The 27,289-nt window shown below is 38.3% G+C and overlaps 1 protein-coding gene across 1 annotated transcript in view; it reads right to left on the bottom strand.

Annotated features, from left to right (window-relative positions):
• The window catches only part of RICTOR (RPTOR independent companion of MTOR complex 2), a 91,018-nt gene that overhangs the window by 20,549 nt on the left and 43,180 nt on the right, over positions 1 to 27,289 (bottom strand). Inside the window, exons 12-26 of the mRNA XM_050912536.1 lie at positions 27,035 to 27,122; positions 25,964 to 26,054; positions 25,767 to 25,833; positions 25,581 to 25,661; positions 23,642 to 23,742; positions 21,039 to 21,201; positions 20,528 to 20,629; positions 18,042 to 18,088; positions 15,570 to 15,705; positions 14,794 to 14,993; positions 13,604 to 13,730; positions 4,904 to 5,068; positions 4,374 to 4,450; positions 4,183 to 4,261; positions 3,224 to 3,333 (exon numbers count right to left, since the gene is read on the bottom strand). Of these exons, the coding sequence (XP_050768493.1) occupies positions 3,224 to 3,333; positions 4,183 to 4,261; positions 4,374 to 4,450; positions 4,904 to 5,068; positions 13,604 to 13,730; positions 14,794 to 14,993; positions 15,570 to 15,705; positions 18,042 to 18,088; positions 20,528 to 20,629; positions 21,039 to 21,201; positions 23,642 to 23,742; positions 25,581 to 25,661; positions 25,767 to 25,833; positions 25,964 to 26,054; positions 27,035 to 27,122 (1,634 nt within the window). The remainder of the gene's footprint in view (positions 1 to 3,223; positions 3,334 to 4,182; positions 4,262 to 4,373; positions 4,451 to 4,903; positions 5,069 to 13,603; positions 13,731 to 14,793; positions 14,994 to 15,569; positions 15,706 to 18,041; positions 18,089 to 20,527; positions 20,630 to 21,038; positions 21,202 to 23,641; positions 23,743 to 25,580; positions 25,662 to 25,766; positions 25,834 to 25,963; positions 26,055 to 27,034; positions 27,123 to 27,289) is intronic.

The following is a 27,289-nucleotide window of genomic DNA, read 5'->3' as shown; positions in this document are numbered from 1 at the left end:
CTCTCAGCTGCTCCTCACAGGACATTCCTTCCAGCCCCTTCACCAGCTTTGTTGCCCTCCTCTGGACACATTCAAGGACCTTCACGTCCTTCTTAAATTGTGGGGCCCAGAACTGCACACAGCACTCAAGGTGAGGCCACACCAACGCTGAATACAGCAGGACAATCACCTCTTTTGATGGGCTGGTCATGCTGTGTTTGATGCACCCCGGGATGCGGTTTGCCCTCTTGGCTGCCAGGGCACGCTGCTGACTCATACTGAGCCTGCTGGCGACCAGCACCCCCAGATCCCTTTCTGCAGGGCTGCTCTCCAGCCACTCCTCTCCCAGCCTATATTTGTGCCCAACATTACTCCACCCCAGGTGCAGAATCTGGTGTTCGTTCTTGTTAAATTTCATCCCATTAATCATAGCCTAATGTTCCAATCTATCTAGATCCCTCTGCCAGGCCTCCTGTCCCCCAAGAGAGTCAACAGCACCTCCCAGTCTGGTACCATCAGCAAACTTGCTAACGGTGCATTCACCTCCTGCATCCAAATCGTTGATAAGTCTATTGAACAGAACTGGCCCTAGAATTGAGCCCTGAGGAACACCACTGGTGACTGGTTGCCAGCCAGATGCAGCCCCATTCACTACAACCCTTTGAGCTCTGCCCTTCAGCCAGTTCTTCACCCAGCACACTGTGAACCTGCTCATCTCACAGCTGGACAACTTGTCCAGAAGAATGCTGTAAGGGATGGTATCAGAAGCCTTACTAAAATCCAGGAAAACGACATCCACTGCTTTCCCTTCATCCACTAGGTGGGTGATCCTACCATAGGAGGATATCAAATGAGTCAAACAAGACTTTCCCTTTGTGAACCCATGTTGACTCTGCCTGATGATTGCATTGTTCTTTAAGTGCCTTTCAAAAGTACCGAGTATGACCATCTCCATAATTTTTCCAGGAACTGAGGTTAGACTAACAGGTCTGTAGTTTCGTGGGTCTTCCCTTACACCCTTCTTGTAAATTGGAATAACATTGGCTAGCTTCCAGTCAGCAGGGACCTCCTCAGACTCCTAAGACCTTTGGTAGATGATCAAGAGGGGTCCTCCCATAACATCCACTAGCTCCTTCAGTACTCTGGGATGAATCCCATCAGGCCCCATGGATGAGTGAACATTCAGCTGATACAGCTGGTACCTCACAATTTCAGTGTCCACAAATGGAAAGTCACTGTTCCCACACTTGTGGTACTCCAACTCAGGGGCTGGACAGCCCAAGGTCTATCACTATTATTAAAGACTGAGGCAAAAAATGCATTGAATGCCTCTGCTTTTTTTCATCCCTATCAGTCAGGTGACGATCTTCAACAAGTATCGGTCCAATGTTTTATTTAGGCCTCCTCTTGCTATTAACATACTTAAAAAAGCCCTTCTTGTTATCTGAAACAACACTGGCCAGTTTCAATTCTAACTGAGCTTTGGCCTTTCATGTCTTCTCCCTGCATATATGAACCACAGATCTACAATCTTCCTGTGAAGCCTGACCTTGCTTCCAGAGAGTGCTGGTTTTGGCTGGGCTAGAGTTAATTTTCTTCACAGTAGCTAGTATGGGGCTATGTTTTGGATTTGTGCTGGAAAGTGTGTTGATAGTTCAGGGATGTTTTTGTTATTGCTGAGCAGTGCTTAGCATGGCTTAGAGTCAAGGCCTTTTCTGCCTCTCTCACCACCCCACCAGCGAGGAGGCTGGGGGTGCACAAGAAGCTCGGAGGGGACACAGCCGGGACAGCTGACTCCAACTGACCAAAGGGATATTCCATACCATATGACATCATGCTCAGCATATAAAGCTGGGCGAAGAAGGAGGAAAGGGGGGATGTTCAGAGTGATGGCGTTTGTCTTCCCAAGTAACCGTTATGCATGATGGAGCCCTGCTTTCCCGGAGATGGCTGAACACCTGCCTGCCAATGGGAAGTGGTGAATGAATTCCTTGTTTTGCTTTGCTTGCGGGTGCAGCTTTCGCTTCTGTCTTTATCTTAACCAACAAGTTCTCACTTTTGCTCTTCTGATTCTCTCTCCCATCCCACTGGGGGGTGAGTGAGCAAGTGGCTGTGCGGTGCTTAGCTGCTGGCTGGGGTTAAACCACGACACAGAGATCACACAATTTTTTTCCTCGAGCTTCATGAGGAATTCCCTGTTCAGCCAACCTGGTCTTCTGTCCCACTTGCTTCACTTACAACATGATGTGATTGCCTGCTCCTATGCTTTTAAAAGGTGGTTCTTAAAAACTGACCAGCACTCATGGACTCCTAAGCCCTCAAAAGCAGATTCCCAGGGTACTCTGCTAAATAGCTCCCTGAGTTTGCTCTCCTGAAGTCCAGGGTAGCAACTCTGCTGTCCTTTTTTCTCATTACACAGAAAATTTTAAACTCAACCATTTCATGATCACTGTGGCCAAGACAACCACCTACTATCACATCTCCCACAAATCCTTCTCTATTCACAAATAGCAAGTCTAGGAGGGCATCCTTCCTAGTTGGCTCACTGAGTACTTGTGACAAGAAGTTCTCTCCTATAAACTTCAAGAATTTCCTTCTTCACAGCAGTATGGTATTCCCAGCTGATGTCTGTGAATTTGAAATCTCCCATAAGGACAAGGGCTACCGATCCAGAAATTTCTCCCAATTGCCTATAGAATAACTTATCAGTGCTAACATGTTGGCTGAGCGATCAGTAGTAGAAACCCACTACAACATCTCCTTGATTTCCCATCCCCCTAATCCTCACCCAGAGGCTCTCAACCACATCATCACTAACTGTAAAGGCTGTACAATCATACATATAGAGCGACACTTCCCCCTCGCCTGCCCTGCCTATCCCTCCTGAACAGCCTGTAGCTCTCCATCCCAGCACTCCAATCGTGGGACTCATTCCACCAAGTCTCGCTAATACCAATGATGTCATAGCTCTGGGAACTGATCAACGCTCCCAGTTCATCCTGTTTGTTTCTCATACTGCGTGTGTTGGTATACAAACATTTCAGATATGCTCCCGAGTCCTCCGTGCTCCCAAGAGCTGTGTAAACATTCCCACTAGCATTGCCACCCTCAGGCGAGGCCATGCCAACCCTTGGCTTACCTACTGCAATCCTGCTGGTATCCCCCTTCCCCACAGATTCTAGTTTAAAGCTCTCTTGATCAGTTCTGCCAGCTTATGCCCAAAGATGCGTTTTCCCAAATTTACCTTTGGTTGCTCCGACGAACATAGTTATCACCATCAACAGGTTTGCGATACGTTGTAAGTGCTTCATTAAGTTGTTCTTCAATCAATTCAACATACTTTAAGTTATATTCCTAAAAGAAGACAGACAAAGGTTGACACAATACATTTAGTGGTTTATGTTTTTATAGTATGGTACTTTATAAGGAAGGAAAAATTGAAATGCTCCTTAAGGCAGGCTGAATTTCTTTATGATCTGAACGTGGGACTCGCCAAAATTACTGCACTTCATACATACAATGAATTTGCAGAGTTGACGATTCCATAATTATTTCAGTGAATTTGTTAAAAAAGGAAAATACTTCACATCTGACTAACCCGAATATTCTCAACAGACCACCACACGTTCCAGTATTCCTAGAGAAGTGACAGCTTATAAGTTGGTAAAAAAACCCTGCCAACAGGAATGAGACCAAGCACTTATAATCAATTATGAAAACAAAATAATGTACGAAGAGTTTTATTCTAGTCATGACAATGATGCATTTTTCTTAATGGTCTTGTGTTCCTATTTAGCTCCTAACAGCATAAGCTAATTCTACCTTCATGAGCTCTAGATTTAACTTCAATTAGCAACAACCAGAGGTAACAGGTATCTCAAAAAGTAGTATTCCTTTACACACTTCTCTAGATAAGACCTTACACAACAACACTACACTCCTGAAATATTTGCTGAAATATCAAAATTATATCAAAGGCCTGAGTAAATCAAAAGCACACATGTACAGAGGAGCTATGGAACTGTAAGTCCCTGTCAACCTTTTTCAGCAAAATCGTTAAGTCACTGAGGCAATAAATGTATTGGCATTAGCAATGCACGTAATGAATACGCAATATTTTTAAGAATCTTTGACCTTCTAAACCTGCACATTCACACCCTTCCTCCTCCTAACATCAAGCACACTTTTTATTCTTAGCATTACCTTTTGCCACTTTTCCATTTGTTTTGTTACATAACCTCTTTCATTTAGATACGAAAACCCCTTTGGGATGGACAGAAATCTGTAAAGTAACATCAGACAGTTAGTACTCCACTTAAATCACATAAGTTCAATAAAAACAAACACTTATTTGTTTCCACAGTGTAAAGTCAAACAGCGTATTCAACATTTACCTTAGGAGTAGAAGCAAACCCTTGTCTCCAAGATGAGAAAGAGCTGGTTTCATTTGGATAAGGGCATGAAGATTGGCCTAAAATAATTAAAAATGCATACGGAGTATCTGAGCACTATATAATTCTGAAAACTACAACAGTTACAACAATCTGCCAGCAATGAAGCAGCAAGTTTTTCACAAAAGAAAGTATCAAACAGCACTAACCTCATCCTAATATCCATTTCAGGTACCTTCTGTCATTAAATATATATTACTTCACAAAATGTATAATGATGAAGAAGGCTGAATTAGTCTGAATTCATATTTAAAAGCAGGCATAATCCAGAAGTCTACATTTTCTTGTCATTAATACTGCAGTATTTTCAGCAAGGGGGTCTATAAACTATTATGAAGTCCATCAATGACAATCAAGAAAGGAAACCATCAGTAGCTTCTTGCATACTTTTACTTTGCTACTGGGGGAGGGGGTAGGGAACAGCATACAGAGTAGCATACCAAAACGAGGTTGAAAAGGGAAAGGATGCTCACCTTGTCTTCACATGCCTCATCCAGAATATCAAGTGCCTCGGAAGAAATAGTTTTATTTTTATCATGTAACTGGGTCACCAGTAACTCAATCCCCCAGTTGCTGAAGAACTCTACATTTGCTCTCAGTAACACTCGTAAGTGTTTTGTTGCATACAACCTGCAGCTCTGCAAAAGTAAGGAAAATACTTTTTTGAATGGAAGAAAAATAGCTAATGTAGTTAATGATTTATCACTTTAATACATTTCAGTTATCATATTTTACAGCAAGCAGCTGTGATGCACACCTTATGTATTAAAACTACAGCATATTAGAGAGCTATTTCTATCTTATCAAATGTCAAATTTGAGTCTGAGATCACAAGCAATCTGGTCTCCTTGGAAAGCCATTATCACTTAGTCATTCAGTATGATAGCACCACACGAAGTCATCAGGATTAGCAGGAAAAATACCTTGTAAATGGCCAGTGCAATTGCATATACTTTCATGTATGCAATGTTTTGCAAAAAGCTTTAACAAGCAAATATTAGAACCTCTGGGGAATTTATTTTAATAAATTTTAAAATGTTTCCCAAAAGTATCTGATCTTCAAAATTTCTCAGAAAGCGTTCTAAATAGAAAAATGTTATTTTCTGTAATAAGACAGTTTCCCAACACTTAGTTTACTACTATGAATTTCTCCAAGTCACAGCAGAATGAAGTAAGTACTCTGTCAGTTCCTGTGCTGCTGTTCAAAACTTGCTGAATAAACAGCATAAACTGATTAACACCATTTTCTATTAGAAAAAACACACACATAATAGAAGCAAACAGGCTTAATCCACAAGAATTTGCAGTGTTCTGGAGTAAGCACAGAACAACCTTGACAATGTATGCTTACTAGGAAAGGTGTTATCTATGCTTAGACAAGCATAGCTGGAAAAGACAAAATCAGGTGCCCAAATCCTTCTTCAGGTCTTCAGTCCCTACACCTTTAAGGCTATGATAGCTATAACCAAGTAAGTTTTCTATACGTTAAAATATAAACGATCTATGTTGGGATGCATGTGAATACCTGTACTACAAGAGATAGCTGAATTGGTCCAGGATGGACAGCACTACCTAGGTTAACAATGTTTTCTGGATTGTTTTTTTCCTCTAGAAATACTTGACAAGCAGGACTTGAAAGAAAATGAGAGTAGGAAATGTGAACGTGCACAGTTCATTTCAAAAACCTCATCTCATTATTTCAACTTCAACTATTATGTGCTCATTTCTACTTATTCAATATCCAGAGGCTTATTTTTTGGAGGGGAGGCAGGAATGATTATGTCAAAATGATCACTTGATCTAGATGTTAAGCCTACAGAATAACATAATAATATGAAACCAGAATTCAGTGTCATGTAGTGCAAGTGTTAAAATCTATTTATAAAGAATCATTGTTACTGCTACAACTACACTGAGTGTGATACAGAGAACAAAAGATAACATTGTTCACTTCCTGAAATACTTCCTGAACATGAATTAATCTATCCAGATAGCTACCACAGAATTAGAACAATTTTTATCTTCTGTTTGGAAAAGGAAAAGATAAGAAGGAACTCATGACTCTGATGGGACAATAAAATGGCAAAGAAAATTCACTGCAGATAAATTTGAAACAATGAGCTAAAGTGAAAAAATAATCCCAGTTTTACACACACAACAGGCTCTGAGCCAGCTTTTCCACCCAGGGGAAAGATCTTGGGGCTAATATTAGTTAGTTCTGTGGAAGCGCTAGATAGAAGCTCAATGGCAACCAAAACTACTGAAAGTAAACAGAACAAAATGCGGCAGCATTGTCACTAGGTAAATCCACTGGGTGTTGACATCTTGGACACTGTGTACAGTTCTGTTTTTCCTACCATCGTCAGAAAGAAAAAGAAGAACAATTAAAAAGATGTAAAGAACAGCAGAACAGGGTTTTAAGTAATTGAACGTATGCAAAAGGGTCTTTACAACAAGGAATGACTCAACAGACTAAGATGTTCAAACCTCAGACCTGGGGCTGCAAAACCACTGCATGCATTTCCGACAGTCCTAAAGTCTTCAAGTAGGGACACAACCTTTGTGCAGCAAGATCACCTGTATACATTTCCCAGATCAGAGGGGTGAAGCCCAGCATTGCTTTTCCAGATGAAGCAAAATCCTGGAATGTTTTTACTTTTGATGAGAACTGATAGGAAAACCAGTATAGAGAATATCTGAAGAAGCAGACATGCCCCTCTTTCCCTCATGCATGAACTACATGAAAAACATAAATAAAGCCCTGTACTAAATCTGTCAGAAGATTCTTACTTTTACTATTAAAGGGCTCTGAGACCCTTAGAAGAGAAGCAGCAAGTCAGAGGTCACTATGCTTGCTGATTACATACAGCCCAGCATAGTTGCCAGTAGATGTAGAATAAGTCTACCCCTTAGCCACCTATGAAGATAAAGTCCTAGGTCATGAACTGCAGCACTTGAGGACACACTGGCTCTGCTGCTTCTACCATGAACTGGCAGAAAGGCAGCTGAAGCAGTATTAATTTGCTTCAGCATGAATGACCAAAGCACATACGGAAGTAGGTTAAGATGTGCTTCTGCTTCACTGATCTGCAACGATATTGCTCTGTAAGTGTTTTCATTGTATATAGTCACCCCAAAATGCTACTCTGCCCTTCTAACACTAAGCTGGCTACAGAAATTACTTTCCGTTGTTCAGAGACACTTATTAGCAAATGGCTAACAAACCTGCTTCACAGCTCTGGGTAGCTTTAAAAGGTGTATGAGGCTATAACCTCAGTTAACCCAAGAAAATGAGCATCTTCAGCTTTTGAAATGAAGAGAGAAGGTATTTTATTAACAAATGTCTTGGGGAATTAAAATTTCTGAAGGGAAGAAGCCTTACTGGAGATGGTCCTTCTCCCTTACAAAATACAGCTTTTCAGAAATTATGTCCAGTCCCATACATTTTTATTACTTTTAAATAGAATTTAGAAGCCAGAGGCAGCATATAGAATCAAAATCACAGTTCATCTTCTGGATTATGAATTAATACAAACCCTTCCTGCTGGCTGAGACAGTTCATTCTATTTGTGATTTTCCTCTTTAAGATGAAATATACAAAATACTTCCCTATTAATTTCAAGAATTCCAAGCAGGTCAACTAATTCAGGAAACAAAACACCCTGAAGTAGTTTTATCCATCCCTCAAGGTTCAGTACGTTTCACAAAGTAAGTCAGGCTCTATTTAAGAGGTTCAAACAGTAAATTTTCCTTCTTTTTTAGTATCCGATAGTAAAAGATTCATTTACACTTGTGAAGAATAAACAAGATTTAATTTTTTTTTACATTTCTTAAATGTATTATCATAAATTCTTTTTAAAAAAAGAAAATATTGAAGGGATTCTCATGGTATTGCAGCGTACAAAAATCAGGGTACAGTCTCATTCAGTACAACTCTAAATAGTAGAATTTAAGTCACAACATATCTCAGCTATGAATTTGCCTGGAGATCACTATAGTTAGAGACCTGCTATACCTGAATGCATACCTAACTGGTATTAAGGACTACTGACCCATATCGTGCACATATGAGAAAGGTTAGACTTTATAGAGTAAGTCAGTGCTTGGCAGTTGAGAAGATATATCCTAATAATTTCTATTCTTTTACTTTTCAGGAGACTGCCAAAAATAGACAAATACTTAATCTCTGCTGTTTCCCTAGACAATGTTGCTAGATCCACACGTCAATGTGAGACTGGGAAACGGAAGCATTAGAACTCAGTAGCCATAGGCTACTAATGTAGGCTGAGACCTTAAAACATCACAGATGTGAGAAGGTATCAGGGTATCTGGCAAGAAAGATCTCTAACTTTAAAACTAATTATTTAGGTTTCAGCTTCAAAATTTGCATTCTTAAGTTTCTGAGCCTGTAGAACGTCTCTTAGACCTTCTCTGTCAAGGTCTGGCATTAAATAGTGAAGGTAATGCCAGCAATCAGATCATGATCTCAAATCCTTCTCACAATCCCAAACAGACTAGAACTGAAATGGGTAAACCTGGGGGCTCTACAAACTTTCTTAACTTCTAAGGTGCCAGAGAATGACATCTATCCTATTCACATCTGAAATACTAGAAATGTTTACTACCTATTGTTCATTAAGCTGAATTACAAATAGGTAGAAAATCGTGGTTTTAGTTATCATCACTAAAAGCAGCAGTAGCTCTCAACTGCTTTCTGGCTTTATATATGCTTGGGACAATATATTCAGGCAGTATCTGCACCCCACTTCATGCCAGTCTGCTTACACCTAGTGATACCTGTATCAGAGCTGAATACATTCTGGTTTGGTTTGGGTTTTTTTTTCCCTCCGCTAAGATAAAGTAGAAAAGTAGGTCTTTATAGAACATTTGGAAGGAAATCAACCCATTCCTACCTATATAAAGCTTCTGGTATAAGTACTAGATGCTTGAAAACATTTGGAAGTATCTCTCTCAAAATAGAATTTAAGTTTTCATACTTTAGATATCAGAATCAAGAAATCTTTCCCAAAATCTAAACCACAAACACTAATTCATAATAAAATGCCTCAAATTATTAGTGTAACTGTGTACTTTGTTGAGGAGATTGTGACAGCAGGCCTGGACTTTTTTCTGATTATTAACTACCTGCAGTTGGAAGAAACTGAAATGCTGGAGTGCTCTTCTCCCCCATATGGCCCCTTTTAATGAGGTAAAAATAGCTGGGAGGTGGTGGAGGTAGCAGGGGGCAGTACCCGTTGACACAAAATCTCAATAGAAACAGCTAAATGAAGTTCCATGCTCTAAATTGGTCTTAACTGACAGTCATCTAACAGGAGCTTGGAAGTCTAATAAAGACACAAGCATGTGTCCTCACAACATAGACTCATAGAATGGTTTAGGTTCGAAGGGACCTTGAAGATCATCTAGTTCCAACCCCCCTGCCATGGGCAGAGACACCTTCCACTAGACCAGGTTGCCTCAAAGCCTCATCCAGCCTGGCCTTGAATGTTTCCAGGGATAGGGCATCCACAGTCTCTCTGGGCAACGTGTTCTAGTGTCTCACCACCCTCACAGGAAAGAACTTCTTCCTTACATCTAATCTAAATCTACCCTCTTTCAGTTTAAAGCCATTACCCCTTGGTCTATCACTACCTGCCCTTGTAAAAAGTCCCTCTCTGGCTTTCTTGTAGGCCCCCTTTAGGTACTGGAAGGCTGCTAGAAGGTCTTCCCAGAGTCTTCTCTTCTCCAGGCTAAACAATGTCAACTCTCTCAGCCTGTCTTCATAGAAGATGTGCTCCAGCCCTCCCATAATCTTCGTGGCCCTTCTCTGGACTTGCTCCAATAGGTCCATGTCCTTCTTATGCTGGGGGCCCCAGAGCTGAACACAGTACTCCAGGTGGGGTCTCACGAGAGCGAAGTAGAGGGGGAGAATAACCTCCCTCAACCTGCCGGTCACGCTTCTTTTAATGCAGCCCAGGATACGGTTGGCTTTCTGAGCTGCAAATGCACATTGCCGGGTCATGTTGAGCTTCTCATCAACCAACACCCCCAAGTCCTTCTCCTCAGGGCTGCTCTCAATCCACTCATTGCCCAGTCTGTATTTGTGCTTGGGACTGCCCCGACCCACGTGCAGGACCTTGCACTTGGCCTTGTTGAACTTCATGAGGTTCACACGGGCCCACCTCTCAAGCCTGTCAAGGTCCCTCTGGATGGCATCCCTTCCCTCCAGCGTGTCGACCATATCACACAGCTTGGTGTCGTCAGCAAACTTGCTGAGGGTGCACTCAATCCCACTGTCCATGTTGCTCAAAGATGTGAAACAGCACCGGTCCCAATATTGACCCCTGGGGAATGCCAGTCGTCACTGGTCTCCACTTGGACATTGAACCGTTGACCGCAACTCTGAGTGCGACCATCCAGCCAACTCCTTATCCACCAAGTGGTCCATCTGTTAAATCCATGTGTCTCTAGTTTAGAGACAAGGATGTCATGCGGAACAGTGTCAAATGCTTTGGACAAGTCCAGGTAGATGACGTCAGTTACTCTTCCCTTATCCACCAACACTGTAACCCTGTCGAAGGTGGCCACCAAATCTGTCAGGCATGATTTGCCCTCAGTGAAGCCATGTTGGCTGTCACCAACCACCTCCTTATCTTCCATGTGCCTTAGCATAGTTTCCAGGAGAATCCGCTCCATGATCTTGCCAAGCAGAGGTGAGACTGGCTCGCCTGTAGTTCCCCGGGTCTTCCTTTTCAAAAATGGGGGTTATGTTTCCCCTTTTCCAGTCAGTGGGAACTTCCCCAGACTGCCACAACTTCTCAAATATGATGGATAGAGGCTTAGCCACTTCATCTGCCAGTTTCCTCAGGACCCGTGGATGCATCTCATCAGGTCCCATGGACCTGTGCACCTTCAGGTTCCTTAGATGGTCTCAAAACTGATCTTCTCCTACAGTGGGCGGTTCTTCATTCTCCCAGTCCCTGCCTTTGCCTTCTGCATCTTGGGGAGCATGGCTGGAGCACCTGCTGGTGAAGACTGAGGCAAAAAATGTTGTTGAGTACCTCAGCCTTCTCCATGTCCTGGGTAACCCGGTCTCCTGTTTCATTCCAGAGAGGGCCCACATTTTCCCTAGTCTTCCTTTTATCACCAACATACCTACAGAAGCTTTTCTTGTTGCCCTTGACATCCCCGGCCAGATTTAATTCTATCAGGGCTTTGGCTTTCCTAAGCTGATCCATGGCTGCTCAGACAATTTCTCTGTATTCCTCCCAGGCTACCTGTCCTTGCTTCCACCCTCTGTAGGCGTTCTTTTTGTGTTTGAGCTTGTCCAGGAGTTCCTTGTTCATCCACGCAGGCCTCCTGATGTTTTTGCTTGACGTCTTTTGCATCCCTCTTTGTTGGGATGCATTGCTCCTGAGCTTGGAGGAGGGTGATCCTTGAATATTGACCAGCTTTCTTGGACCCCTCTTCCCTCCAGGGCTTTACTCCATGGTACTCTACCAAGCAGATCCCTGAAGAGGCCAAAGTCTGCTCTCCTGAAGTCCAGGGCAGCAAGCTTGCTGTGCGCCCTCCTCGCTGCCCTAAGGATCTTGAACTCCACCATTTCATGGTCCCTGCAGCCAAGGCTGCCCTTGAGCTTCACATTCCCCACCAGCCCCTCCTTGCTGGTGAGAACAAGGTCCAGCATAGCAGCTCTGGTCGTTGGCTTCTCCATCACTTGGAGAAGGAAGTTCTCATCAACGCATTCCAGGAACCTCCTGGATTGCTTATGCCCTACTGTGTTGTCCCTGGAACAGATATCAGGGTGGCTGAAGTCCCCCATGAGGACCAGGGCTTGTGAACGTGAGGCTGCTCCCATCTGTCTATAGAGGGCCTCATCCGCTCAGTCTTCCTGGTCGGGCGGCCTGTAGCAGACCCCCACTATAATGTCACCTGTCCCTGCCCTCCCTTTAATCCTGACCCATAAGCTCTTGGTCAGCTCCTCATCCATCCCCAGGCAGAGCTCCATGCACTCCAGCTGGTCATTGACACAGAGGGCAACACCCCCTCCTCGTCTTCCCTGCCTGTCCTTCCTAAAGAGCCTGTATCCTTCCATTCCAACACTCCAGTCGTAGGAGCCATCTCACCACGTCTTCGTGATGCCAACAAGAACATATTGTTTTCTTGCTCAGACTAGGTATAAAACAACTTTGGAGAAAGGAAATCAAAGTCATCACTTCACTGAAAGATTACTTAAAAATTATTCAGTATGGAGCTTCACACTCTTCTTTCAATGAGTCATTCCTTCAACCCCAACTATCTTCATTACTTTCAGACTCCACTCTTTACCCATAAGAATCATCGTATCTTTGATAGTCTCAGAGAAATATCCTCAACTTCTTTCTTTACCTCTCCTCTTCCAAAATACAATGAGACATTTAAATCTAGCATCTAACTTACTCCCTCTTGTATCCACTCTAGAATATATTCTGCCTTGTCCAGGTGACACAGGAATAGCTCTCCCTGAAGTAATGAAAGTTCTTTCCTAGTTAGATTTCAACTTTCTAATTGTCATTTCCCTGACATCAATGCTTGTCTACTATGTTACACCTGATTGATTTCTTTTTTCTTAGAAGTTCAAGAGCTTCCTCTCCCAAGTCTACGTAAGTCTGTGTTTTATTTCCACTCACTTCCTTTCATTCAGAAGTACAAATCCAAATGCCTATTTCTGAATCACCCCCTCGTTCCAGGAGCTATAGCTCCTACTCAGTTCCACCACAGTAACCTCAATCATTATCAAAACAGTATGTACCACTAGAAGGTTAACCTGTTTATTACTGCTAGAAATACACATTTCTGTGTGTGAAAATAATGCCTTCACAATTGATTTAGGATGTCCACTGGCCTAGATAGTAACGTCACACTAGGTTTATGCATTTAAAGACTTCAACCCACTTCATACACGAGAGAAACCTCTATTTTATTGACTTAATTTCTTGAGCACAAATACAATATATGGTGTGAAGTTAACAGCAAATTCAAAAGCTACATGAGTAGGAGTTTCATTTCTCTGAATACAAAAATAAAACCCTTTATTTTTAAGCTATTATATATCCAGAAAGTCATACACCTTGAGTAACAAAATAAATGTCTAGTGGCAAATAACAATGGAACAGAAGTTGAATCGAACTTACATCAGTAGCTGCTGTCAGGATTTTAGAAAGGATGACTCTTGCTAACCCATCTCTGCTGTAGTCCAAACTAGAAACAGTCAATTTTAACAAGTGATCCTGGTTCTTCAAAGAACAAAGATTAAGAAGACTGGGGGGGGGAAAGGGGAGGGAGAAGAAAATAAAAATTAGTATTTGAACCCACTCAAACCAACTTATTTATTCAGTCAATAATTTAATCTTAGTACTTTGAATTAGACTTTCATTTCTATAAATGCAGAATACAAAGTAAGTTCTCATATGAAACAGAGTAACTTCAAACTGTTACAGCTGTTAAGAGTCAAATGGGGACCAAATATGCACTAAACTGCAAGGGGAAAAACCGCAAACCAACATTTTTATAATTGCTCTGTAATAATTTTGTCAGAATACTTTAATTAGTGATTATCAGTACAAAAATTAATGTTCATGAAGCTCGGTGAACAATTCCTCATTGTAAAACATTCTGTGTATAAAGCTTGCCATAAGGTTAGTCCTATTAACTGTCTAGATTTCATTATAAACCAAGTTTTCTCAAGCCAGTAAAACTTGCATTCTAATAATCAATGAAAACAATTAAAAAAAACCCACAGTACATCAAAACACTTGAATTTTCACTTAAAATTTACTATATTTAAAATAAACTGGTATTAGCCGCTAGCCAATTTACTCCCAAAGGAAAGTAAGTTTATTTGTACCTGAACAAAATTTTGAACTTCACTGCTTCACTCAAATATACTGGACTGAAGTTTAGGTACAACATATATCATCACATTTCACAGACAGTATGATACGTGCCAGGTTTTGGTGGTTTGTGTGTTTCTGGTTGTCTTTAGGTTTTATTTTGTTTTTTCTTTCCCCGCCTCCCCCCGCCCCGTCTTTTCAGTACAGTATCATCCTTCCTGATACTGTTTTCTGTCAGATAGGTGTGGACAGGAAAAAGTAAGCTATTTTGTGACACAATCACCCTTAATCTCTTCAGTAATGACAGACTAGAAGATCTCTTCTTAAAAAAAAAAAAACACCAAAACCCCCCACAACTGGGGATTTTTACTTTTTAATAAATCAAAAGAACTTTAAATCAGCTTTACAGACAGTGGTCCTCATGCACAGTTTACAATTTTCATAACTATTAATACCCATAAGCACTATTCAAACAGAATAAAAACACTCACCACTGAAACACATTACATTTTTCAAGCATTTTCACTCCATGAGGGTGACAAGAGAGAGTACCAAAAAACAGAAAGTAGTGCTGGCTAAGGGTATTTAGTAACCCATTATTTTGAAGACTACGTTCAGGTTTCATTCCTGATGAAGAGTTGAGCCAATGTACAATATCTTTAACCAATTCCTCCAGGTAACCTTGTCCATCCTAACAAAACAAAGAGTAACAGCATTTACTAGTAACAGAACTGGGTCTCTCTTCTTTGCTGAAATCCATCATTTTCCATTTCTTAAAATGTACAAGCACAATATATATACAAAATCAAAATACTGACTGGCAAACACAATTCAGACTAAAGAAAAAGGTTCAAGGCAAATAAAAGGAGTTTAGCTTGGAGACATCTTAGGACCAATTCTATTCTTTCCAGGAAAAGAATTGTTCAACGACATTTTCCTCTGGCCTGAGGCATAGAAGTCTTTAGCACACAAGAAGAAAGGAGGTAGAGAAAGGAAGGATATACATAGCAAAAACTAAAAAAAAAAAAAAACCTTCCAAACCCTAAGTTGCATTTAATAAAGCTGTATTTAATAAACGGTTGTCTTCGTCGGTGTATCACCTGGACAACTCAGGATTTTAAGTTATATTTCTTAATTACACTGATCTTTTTAGATTTAACACCCAAAGTTTACAGAAGTCTGTACTAAAATTAAGGTTTTTCCCTCTAAGTGGCATACAGCAACACTACTCATTCTACCTCCAGTCTTGTAGCTGAAAATTTCTTACCTCTTCTGATTCAAGAAGAAATTCAGTAAATTGACAACCCACCACAGTGAGCTGCTTAGCCTTGGCATAGTCCAGATCCAGGTTGGCATACAGTTTACTGCTAGGCTTGTAAAAATATAGCAATCTCCTTACAAACCTATGGAAAGGAAAAAAGAATTTGCTGTTTTTCAGTATAAGGACAGTCTCACAGTACAAAATGATGCTGATAGAAAAGATAGGTTATCACTGAACTAGCTTAATGGCAATAAATTTTCAAAAGTTCTTAGAAGAGTAGCAGGTAGCAGTAATGAGTCTATCCAGAAACAATTTCAGAGATGCAGCTGTACTGTGTGTTTTAAAGGGTTTTCTATGTCATGACTTCAAATAAGCAAAGCAACTCAAAATCTCTATGCTCTTAGAAGCCATAGCTTTCTTCTCATTCTCATGCTTGTAATTTATTCTGCTGTAACTTATCCTGTGATGACTTTCAAAGGCTATACTATCTAGACTTACAAAGAGCTAAAAAAGAATCTGTGACATGAGTTTTCTTCAGCTGTAACAGTTAACACTACTGCGAAAAATAAATTTTTGTGTTCTGCCAGAAAAAGGTCGTATTTATTCAGCAATAGTGTTTTCATTCACCTCACTTAACCATTTCTGAAGCACACCACAGTGATTGCAAATGCAGACTTTCACGCAGACTTTTTGAAATCATGGTGAGTAACATAGCTTGAGTTTTGCATTACAGGAAAAAATCTTCAGCAAAGAGCTTCCCCTTGCCAACTTTTCATCAAAAAACAAACACATGTTTGTGCTTTAAAATAACACAGAATGTTCTGTCTGAAGGTAGGTATGTCAAGCATTAAGAAAACTAAAGCACTGTGCCTTTAGTTAAAAAAGTGAGAGGAAGCCACTATCCCCAGCTCCAAAAACAGGACCAATTACAAAGGAAATCTGAGGGCTTCTTTAAATTTTGTCAAACGAAATGTATTTTATTCTGGATTATTAGCAATAAATATATTATATATATTAACACACACATATAAATGTGTGTGTATATATATGTGCATACTTAAGTGTGTATGTATTAACTATCTCTGAAATGAGGGAACCTATATCAAAAATATCTGGAATTTCACTTTAACAGCCATAAGATCATCACAAGAACACTAACAGTAAAAAAAGAAATAAACAACTTATGGAAGGACAAATAAATGTACTTTACACTTAAAAAAAAAGTGGCTGAAAATTTCTTATTATCAGTAGTGAAACTAGAGAGATTCAGGGCTTAATTAGTTATAACTAAACAAGAGCAACAGCATTTTAAAGCCATTAAAGCATCTAACCCACAATCCTGCAGAAAGGATCAACGCACTGTAGAAGTTTTACACTAACTCAGTCCTAGATTTTCTCAGTTTATTTGGAATTAAATTATTTCGGCGCTGAACAATGCTTGAGTGCAGCACAAAACCATGGAACACGAACATTGTCCCAGGTAGGTAGGTAGAGGGGTGGGTGTGGGTGTCACAGCCAGGACTGCAGACATTGCTTTAGAGAAGCAATGTTATAACACACCAGATTTGGAAAATAATCCTTTACCACCAAGTACAGATTGGCAATGAATGTCTAGGGCAGGAAAAAAAACCAGAAATCATACAAATGAAAAATTAAATTATGGCTATTGTTACCATGGGACTACCACTTATGCTGAGAACACTATATAAAAGTAGCCCGATTACTTTTTAGTAAAAACGTAAAATGGAGCAGCGTGAACCTTTCAGCATATGTTTTAGATATAGGTTTTTCCTCAGATTCATATAGAAGTAGCTTTCCATGCCTACAAATACAGAACTACTCTTCAAAATAACTTAATCAAATCAATTTCTGAAATGCTTGTTAAAAGGGACATCCAAGAGCTAATTAGTAACACTATTACCACACATGTACAAAAGTAATAAAAATGCCTTAATGCCAACATACATGGAAGGAACCAGAGCTGTACTGGTTTTTTTTGTCCGTGTCCGTCCCCCTCCCCCCCCCCCCAATCACACATGCTTGCCTGGCCATTAATAGCAACTAGAAATAAATTCCTCTTGGTTTTTGATGAAAGCTATAACTATCTAACTGTACAACTGTAGACCTATTCTGTCAAAATTTGTCAAGTGCTGACATCAAACACTGATGTATGAAATCTCAGAGAAGTAACACTTTAAGGTTTAAAATGAAATAAGGTGTTTGCAAAGCTGGTATGGTTCTTGTTAAGGGAATAAACATATAAAGTATCTGTGCATAGAAAAGAAACCACTAAAGCTTAAAGACCTGTTTATTTCAAGCAAATATTGCAACCTAATTATCTAAATGTTCATGTTTGCTGCTTATCTATAGATTAAGTTTTAGAAATGTGACATATCCAAGGAATAGGTTATTGCAATATTAAAAACCAGTTCTTCCAAATTGCTTTCTTCAGAGGAAGTCTACATAATTTTTACATACCTGTGCAATTGTTCATCTTTATAGTTCCTTAGATTTACATTTGGCCACTAGAAAAACAGCAAATATAGCATTATATGAAACTTGTACATCAGTACTTGATTAGTCACTAAAATTTACTAATTTCTCTTATATTTACCTAATAATTAGAAGAAGTGTAAGTTTTCTTGCATCTTATATTACCTATAAAAAAACCTTATTTTATTGAAAAGCCCACACTTCTTGCTCCAAGAACTGTTGAATTTTTTTCTAGAGAAGGACAGGGAATGTCAGTCGCATGCTATGTGTACAAGGCCACAATTCTAATGAAAACAGCAAACCATTAAAAGCCAATGAAAAATAAACAATTTTGCTCAGTTTCTTCTCTGCAAAGAACAAAAAATTTTGGTATGCATAATGGGGAAAATTTTTTTGTTCTTGTTTTCACTATTAATCAGATTTGTTTTTAAAATAATCGTTATTCTGTTATAGCTCACTTAAATACTCCTTATTAAAAAGGTATTTAAACTCCTCTGTTGATATTTCGTAAGATGTTTTAAGAAGAATCACAGGAAGTCATAACACTCTCTTCTGGACCTATCCTTTCTTCCTATTATATTTTCCTCTGTTTTTACAGCCATCTGTTGTCTCTACAGTTTGATTTATTTTTGTTACTACCAGTAAGTATCTTCTTGGAAGGGATGGAAAAAAGCGCATCAAACATTCTTCTTTCCTACCTAAGCAATAGAGTTCTACATTTCCAGTTGGTATACTAGTAGTAAGACATACAGTGTACTAGTTAATTATTAGTAAAACTGACTACACTAGTAACAGTGCCAGATAAAGTATGAAGCTCTACTGTCAACGACAAAGTTGCAACTCCTCCATCCTGACCACTGCCACTTTTGCTGCTCTTTTAGCAGCTTAGACAGCAAGCTGAGCAAGTAAAAAAGGCAGTAAGGGACCACATGAGATGCAAGTCGTGAAGTGGTTAGAAAGCTGATGCTCCACAGCTGTAAGGCTGCGACAGAGACAAGAGGGAGGTGAGTAGCCACATGAGATAGCACAAGCACTGGAATCTGCATCCTGCTCATTCAAGGACTAAAGATGGACCACTGATAACATTATCTTAGTTTATGCTGGTGGTGTGCAGTTTAACAGGAACGGAAGTGGTTAGAGTTAAACCAGAAAAAACACAGGAACTTCTCATTCTGAAAGAGAGAAGTCCCTGATTTTGAGACATTAGCAACTGTTTGACAGGACACTAGAAAATACACTGCTGGGGATGTCTGAGATAGCAGGGAAACTGACAGTTTGACCTAAATTTCAGGTTAAAAAACCACCTTAGTGGTCAACTACATAAAACTTTCATTGTCAAAGTACTACACAGACTAACAGTGAGAGTCTGAAAAACAGTTTTTTGATAATATCTTTAATACTGAATCAAAGGTAAAAATATCTATTATTATTAATCATAGATATCTACTAATCCAGTAAATCTCGTAATTGCAGTAAGCCTGTGAACAGTGAAGTTTGGTGGAGCAAAGCTACTGTCATATATATATTCAGGTCTTTAGACCAGACAGATTCTTGCTCTCTCAAGTTTATCAGTCCCTGAAAAAAATGCACAGAAATACTTACTTTTTTTTTTTTAAAAATATAATCTTGATGATGATTGTCACCATCAATCTTTTTTTGTACTTTCACCATCTTTATAACAACACAGTAAAGAAGACAGTAAGAAAATGTTACTTGGGGGTAACAACAGAAGGATGGCTTTGATGCACAGAATGACAGGAGCTATTTTGGTTTGAAGACTATACTGACTACTCACTCAAAGTTTTCTTACTAAAAGAAAGTAAGTTTTCTGCTTAAAAAAAGAGGCAGTCTCTTCAAAGCTGTGCATTAAAGATATTTAAAATAATGCCCTCCCTGTCAAGACATATTTCCTTTATTTTGTAAAAACAAATTAATTTTGTAATGAACTTGATGCTACAGGAGTATTCATATTAGTTCAAAACACAGAACGAGACTGCATACGACTGAAGTTTTCATATGTGGCTCAGTCTAAGCATCTGAAGTTTGATCTATAACCCACCTCCAGCCTTAACCTTCAGCTCACGTTATATAAAAAAACTGGTATGAAACTGAACAAGGAAGTATCCCTGTGTAGTTTGGACTGAAGTCTAAAGTATTAGCAGCTTTAACGTCACTATAGCTAATTCTGTAAAGTCTATTTCTATACAAATAAAGTTATATAAAATTTAATACATGCTTATTAAGAAATTTGTGAATTTAACTGTAGTGTATTTTTGCATACAGTTTAAGGGTCGTATACAAAGAGACTATATCCACATTGATTAAACCCATGAGATCCTAATTTTCTGAAATAAAATAGATTATGGGATGTACTATGGAATTAATATTAGGAAGTCAAAGCTCACATGTGAAATGGATACTTTTTTCCAAACAATGTCATAAAAATAGTATCAAGCCCTTTTTAAGCTCACCTTGAGTATGGTCCCTATTAGATTCCAATTCCAGTCAAGGTTCTCCTTATGGTTGAGGACTTGGCTGTCTCGAAGATTCATTACAAGTGCTTCTTCTGTATCCTGGAATACAGACATGAAAAACTATAGTAAGTTCCCTTGCATCATTTTTTTCAGTCTCGTCACATGATATACTTACTGTTCATGTAACAACCATTAAGAGGGCTATGCTCCACGGTAATTTGCATTTGAACGTAAATTGCATGGTTATAGTACTGCATTAAGAATCTAACAGTAAGCAATCACAATTAGTCCTAAAAAGCATTAAAAGTTATTGTAATTTCACTCCTCAATTTCTAGAAATGCCACATAGTATCCACAAGTACCTACAAGACAAATTAAATTAAAAAAATACTACAAAGAAATCACATAAACGGCTCTGAATTAGATGACAGTGAAGCTTGGGGGGTGGGATCTAAGTCTCCAAAATACAAAGTCAAATTCAGTTTTGAAAAATCAATAATGGTAATACCTTTAAAATAAAGATGTCTTTCTGTACACGGTACTGATCCCTTTTTTGGTGTGTTGAGATCGCTTTCTGAATAATATGATCTAAATGGAGGCTGTAAGGTTTGGGTCCTCTTTTCTTCATCTCGTGAAAACGTTTTAAGCAGTTGAGTGCGGCACTTGCTCGCCTAATAGAAAAAATACTATAATCAGTTTTTGGCAACTGTTACCATTAAAGAGTGCCACGGCTATATCTTGAGTAAATAAACATAGATCAAGAAAGAACTGACAAACAATTCCGAAGCAAATAAAAAGAAAATACTTTTCTTGATACAAGTTTTCATACATCCATAGGCCTCAGTCTTGTTCTGAAATTATACAGAAAATTATCTTTCAGAATTGCTAGTACTGAAGAATGAGCTTTATTGATACCTTTTCTTCTACTCTGCAATTAGTGGTGTCTATCACAGTTCACAGAAGATATGGTAAAGTTTAAAGTTGATAAAGTATTATGCGATGTCACAGTAGATCAACGTTCCGCAGTAAAGTTGAGAGTTGAGAGGGCTAGCTTCAACTTTGACTAACAAAGTATTTCTCGTAAATTCTCCTTTTTTTCCCCAGAGGGTGGCAGGAGCATCAGTAGTAAGTTTCCTGCGTCTTATATCTAAACAGTTCAGCAACAGCATGTAAGAAGTTTTCCAGGAAAAGACAGGAAATAATAGAAATGACAGTTGACAAGGGCAGAAACAGTTAATTACAAAATAGTGGTAGCAGGAGAAAAACCTGCTGAGCAAATAAAATACGGAAGTCTAAAAATGAGGAGGTAAGTCTACCTTTCTTTCCCATAAACAAAAATTCTCCTAGGGTAGGAGAGTGTTTTTATATTATCTTCAAACAAATACCTTTGAATTTGGTCATTTATCTAAACTAGATAAATTTAATCCGTAACAGGCCTTACAGTTTTTCAAAGTATGAAACAACGTAGAGTGTTGACCAAAACCAAGATCCCCAAACAAAAAAAATACTTCTACAAAATCACTTTCTTCCAACAAAAACAGGTATTCTTACTAGTCTATCAGGTATGTCCACAAATGCCAAAAAGCACAAAAACTGCAGGTAATCCACAAACATATCCCTTCTGGTCTTCATCCTTCCTCTCATCCCACAGCTTTGAGCAAGTGAAATATCTGTGACAGAGTTTCACATATGCCTTTTTTGAAAAACAACTGTGTTTTCACATATCAAAAGCCTCCCCTGACATACAAGAAATCTTCAAAACTAAAAAGCAAGAGAGCACTATGTTTCTTGGAAGCACTCTACAAGCAGCATTTATAATTTCACAGTAGCAGTTCGGAAAGATTCTATAATTTATCACTGACAACACAATGAAAGATAAAATAGAAAGTTATGATATATTTACTAGAAAACTGATCTGAAAGCAGATCAGGAATGGCAAGAGTAATTAACAAAAATGTTTCCTGTAATTTACTATTAGGAAAAAACCCAACACACTCAATTTAAGTGGTCTTCTACAAAGAAATGCAAGTAAGAACACTGAGTTCCAGAAACACATTTTAAAGACACGTGAATCTATCAATTTATTTGACTTCTTTCCTCAGGAGGTTTAAATTGTGTGAAGTACCCAGGAGACGGTACTTTATGACAGAGCACCTCAGAGATTAAATTCCAAGATTAGTAGACGTACAGAGAAATTCTAAAAAGTAAGTAAAATAAAGCCCACAGATTTTTAAAATCTCTAAATTAAGGTATTTCTAGTTCAAAGAGGAATAAAAAGCTTCTATAAATATTTTTTTTTGAGTCAGATGCCTAAATATACCTCATTTGATTGACACCGTGACTGCCAAACAGTTCCCTAACACTGCTTATCTACATGCCACTGCAGAACGCTGCACTAAATTTAAAATTTCTGTTCATACATTCTTATATTTAAATGGAACTGAAAGGAATTGAAACAATTATCAGTGCAAACTTTGAAGAAAAGCACCAGAAAGTTTTAACGTAATTACTATTGTTATAATCACCATTTTCTTTGGGGGAAAAAAAAAAAAAAAAGGTTTAAAAACAAAAAAACCCAGCTCCATGCCATTACATTTTTTGCTCTTGCTTACATTAATGACAACTCACTGATTTGGTCTACTACTATTTAACTAGCTATAGATAAACAACAACAGAAGAAAAAAATTGGTACAGGCTTTTTTAGTTTTGAAAGCTTAGTTGTATCAAAATGCCAAGAAAGAAGAGAGAAACAATGGAGAGGTCAAACACACAGAACACATCTCAGATGTTGCTTGGTCAAACAGTGCCTCAGAGTTCATTTAAGAAAAACTCCGTGTAAAAATCTTGCTATCTATGCAAAAGTGTTCTGAAATCTACTCTCAAAACTTTCTTTCTAAATTGTTACTGTAAACACTTTCGGAATGATGCATTGGAAACTATCTCCCTAGTAAGTATGACAAGGCATTTCTATATGCATGTGTGTGTTTGCTTTTAAATAAAGACAGCAGTGGTTTCAACCACCAGAAAACCTGTAATGTAGGTTTTCACTCAACTGTGGGGGAAAAGGAGATGTAAATATTTTTGCTTTTAAGTGTAACTTAGAATTCTTACAGTCTTTTCTCTTTCATGATGTCAAAAGATGCTGCCATATTCATTAGCGTTGGTAAGCAGTGCAGGTGATGGCTGTGAGAATGAGGAAGAATTGTGTTTGCCTAAAAAACAACAGAAGACCATTTAGAATAACTTATTACACTTTCAGCCATCTCTTCAGGATCAACATTTGAAGAATCTACCACTTTTCACAAGACTTTCACAAATGCATAACAAAACTACCTTTTGCATAACATCAGAGCAATAATTACACATACCATTTTGAATATTTGATCCAACTAATCAATATGAAATACCACTGAAAGTAACTTAAGACAATTTTAGATTTCAGAGCCTTCTAATCTGTATTGTTTGCATTGGTGTTTTTTTAAGTGGTAACATGCAAAAACATTCAAAGCATCAGACATCCTTATGTCATGTGTATAAAAGTACTAAAAAATCTAAAATCAGAAATAAGATTTAAGCTGATGATTTCTACTAAAAACTTTCTGCACAAAAAAATCTGATTACTTAACTTCCTAAGTTACTAGACATTTAAATGCTTTTATTTTGGGAAACATAGCTAGTTCTGCAAATATTTTTTGAAACTAAAGAACAGTGAAGATAAATTACTTCAATCTCTTAAAACTAAGTAAAAGTACAAATATTTGTTCAGTATTTTGATAAACAGTCATCTCTAATGAATCATCTCTTCAGAAAAACAAGAAGTACCTATGCATTGCAGCATCCTCAAATGTCAGTAACAGTCACTCCCATTCAAAAGTATTCCAGAAACCAGAAAAAACATCTGTTATTACAGATTCCTCTTTTTAAACTACATGACTGATTGAATACTCAAGAAATTCCACCAATTATTTAAAGAAAAATCACTGAAGAGACTAAAGAACAGATTTGTTGTGGTTGTGACCCATGCCACTGAGCCGAGATGTTGTAAATCACTGTAGTAATAAGCAATCCTACATCTGAAGATTGTGATCTTGCTTTTTGGAGCATTAAGCACCACTGAAATGAGTCGACAGTCTGAAGATGCAGACTATGTCTGATAACTCATATTCAAATTTCTGTAAGACAAAGTTGTATTTCACAATCTTACTATCTCTTATAAAGTAATTTATTTGGAAAAAAGATTAAGAACACAAGAAAACTACTCAAAAAGTGCTCTGCTGCATACGCTATTCTTGTCTTCAAGAGAGGATGTGAAAAATAAGAGAACTGTTTTGCAAGTAAGGTAAATCATATCACTTCACATGACTAACAGCTCCTTGGGAGGCTGAAAGGTAGCACTGGAGCATATATGAAAACAATATCATCTCTATAGCAAAACAGTTTAGGTTAAGAGAGAAAAGTTACTGTAAAAGATGTTAGGTAGAGGGAAGCGGAACGAAGCAAGGTCCCTTCAGCTTCTCTGTAGCAAGGGCTACCCACAGCAGTGCTGAAAGAACATTCCACCAAGGTGGAGTTGCCTGAATGAATAATATCAAATGCCTCAGCCACATCAAGCTGAACGTGAAAAGTTTCATCTGCCTAGCCTGTGAGGCAGAAAGCTAAACACAGTTCCAGAGGTCTACCATCGTTCTAAGAAAAGCAAAAATCAGCAGTGGTCCTTGTCCCAAAACCAGTAACTGATAGGTGAGTTTGCAGGACTCCAGCTTAAAAATACAACTGGCTACTGAGGCAAGGAAGTGTACTGGTGAGAGTCCGAGAGCTGAGGATTATCCTTGGAGCAGAACCCCTAGCACTATCCATACTTTCTAAACAGCCTTCCTATTGATTCATACTGTTTTTAATATATGAAGTGCTAAAAGATGTAAATTAACCCACTGTTCTGATGAAAAGTAGATGTTCCAATTTCGTAACACAAATTCAAAGCTATAATACGAAATACCTATTTACAACTCGCTACTAATACTACTTATACTCAGCAAAAAGTTTTACTTACCATGTGCAAAAGTTCTCCTAAAAGGATAGTTGCTCTAACAGATACATGGTCATCACTACTTGTGATCACTTCAACCAGACCCTTCAAAAAGTTAAAAAATTATTACATTTAATGTATAACATCTTATTTTAATGTTTATAGGAAAAAAGTAGCAAGCATCTATTCAAACTTAAAGTCATTCGTTACCTCTAGAAGTCCATTGGTAATAAAAGCTGAAAGCACTAAAGCCAAATAGTTATCCATGAGATCAGGCCTAAGGAGAAAAAAGTATAGAAACACTTTAGAAAGTTCATTTCTTATTGTGTCTGCAAGAAAATAAATATTTTGTCAACAACACCACAAAACAAAAACAAAGGTTTAGACTAAGTGGATTAAATGCTCACCTTGACCTGGCTCGATGGGGTAATATAGTTTTGGCTTCAGCAGCTACAAAGCCATCAGAAAGTCTCCAGCAGTCCTGAAACCTGCTTGGATCTAGAACAAGAAAATATGGAAAACGGTAATTAGAACATTGGATTTCATAGTGTTATTTTAATGGTTGTCAGTAGGTAAATAATAGTTCTTGCCAACAAATGTTATTTCAGGTTTCAAATTATAAAAAATTTTGTCAGAAGGGATCTCTAACAAGTCATCTAATCCACACTCCTGAACAAAGCAAGGCTAACTTCAAAGCTAGGACAAAGACTGTATCTAAGTATCAACCACAATAATGACATTTCCAATTCATAAACACATTAAACTTGTTTAATAGAAAGTATCATAACACCTAAAACTTTAAAATGTACATCCATATGTCGCAAAGTAGCAAGTTTATAAGTAAATAAATCATTCTTTGTTGCAAACACGGAACAAGGATTACGCTTTTATAATCAACTGCATGACAAAGCATTTATAACCAGAGTTTGGAGAAGAGACTTGCTGGAACATGAAAGGCTGAAACTTGCTCCTTTTGGGTTCGTACTTTTGCACTGTGAGACAAAGCAGAGGATACTCTTGGGTTTACAAAGGAGTAATTCTAGAAATAAAAGACTAACTCTGCTAAACATAAAGACATGAAAAAGCATACACTTGCCCTAGGAAAAGTAAAAGGCTGTAAAGTGCAGTGGAGGATAGCTAGCAGATACACAATATATAGAAAAGACTGTTTAATAACTTTTCTGCAACATTCACTAACACTTCTACATTACTAACACTTCTAACCCTTCAAAGAAGTCTAATTTGTAGCAATGCGTTTAGACAGTCTTTTGTGTAAATGCTCCGTTATGCTCCACTGATCTTTTATCAAACTTACAACACTTAACAGTTGATAAAGAATTTTAAACAGGACTTCAGAGCACCCAGTGAATTCAGTGATGCAACAGTTAATACTGACGTAACTTACAATACAGAGCAGACAGTGAAGGGCTCAAATTTGTAGAAAGGCTTAAGAGACAGAACTGGTTCTAAGTACTTACCTACACTGAGCAGTGCCTCAATAAATTCTTCTGCGATAACAGGGAGAGGAAGGCGAAATATATCATAGAGAACTTCAAGCAGACCTCGCTACCAAAAAAAACCACACCACAACAGGAATTTTATAGATTTACAAAAATTGTCCTTTTGTTCACTATTGACGTTCTATAGAGTGCTAAAATTGATGTATGTTTCAGTGTTTCTTTTTCTGATAACATGCTTATTTTCATAAATCAAAATAATGTGGATAAGAGAAG

This window comes from Gymnogyps californianus, chromosome Z (assembly GCF_018139145.2).
Source record: "Gymnogyps californianus isolate 813 chromosome Z, ASM1813914v2, whole genome shotgun sequence".
Lineage (NCBI taxonomy): Eukaryota > Metazoa > Chordata > Aves > Accipitriformes > Cathartidae > Gymnogyps > Gymnogyps californianus.
This window is presented reverse-complemented; position numbering and strand designations above follow the sequence as displayed.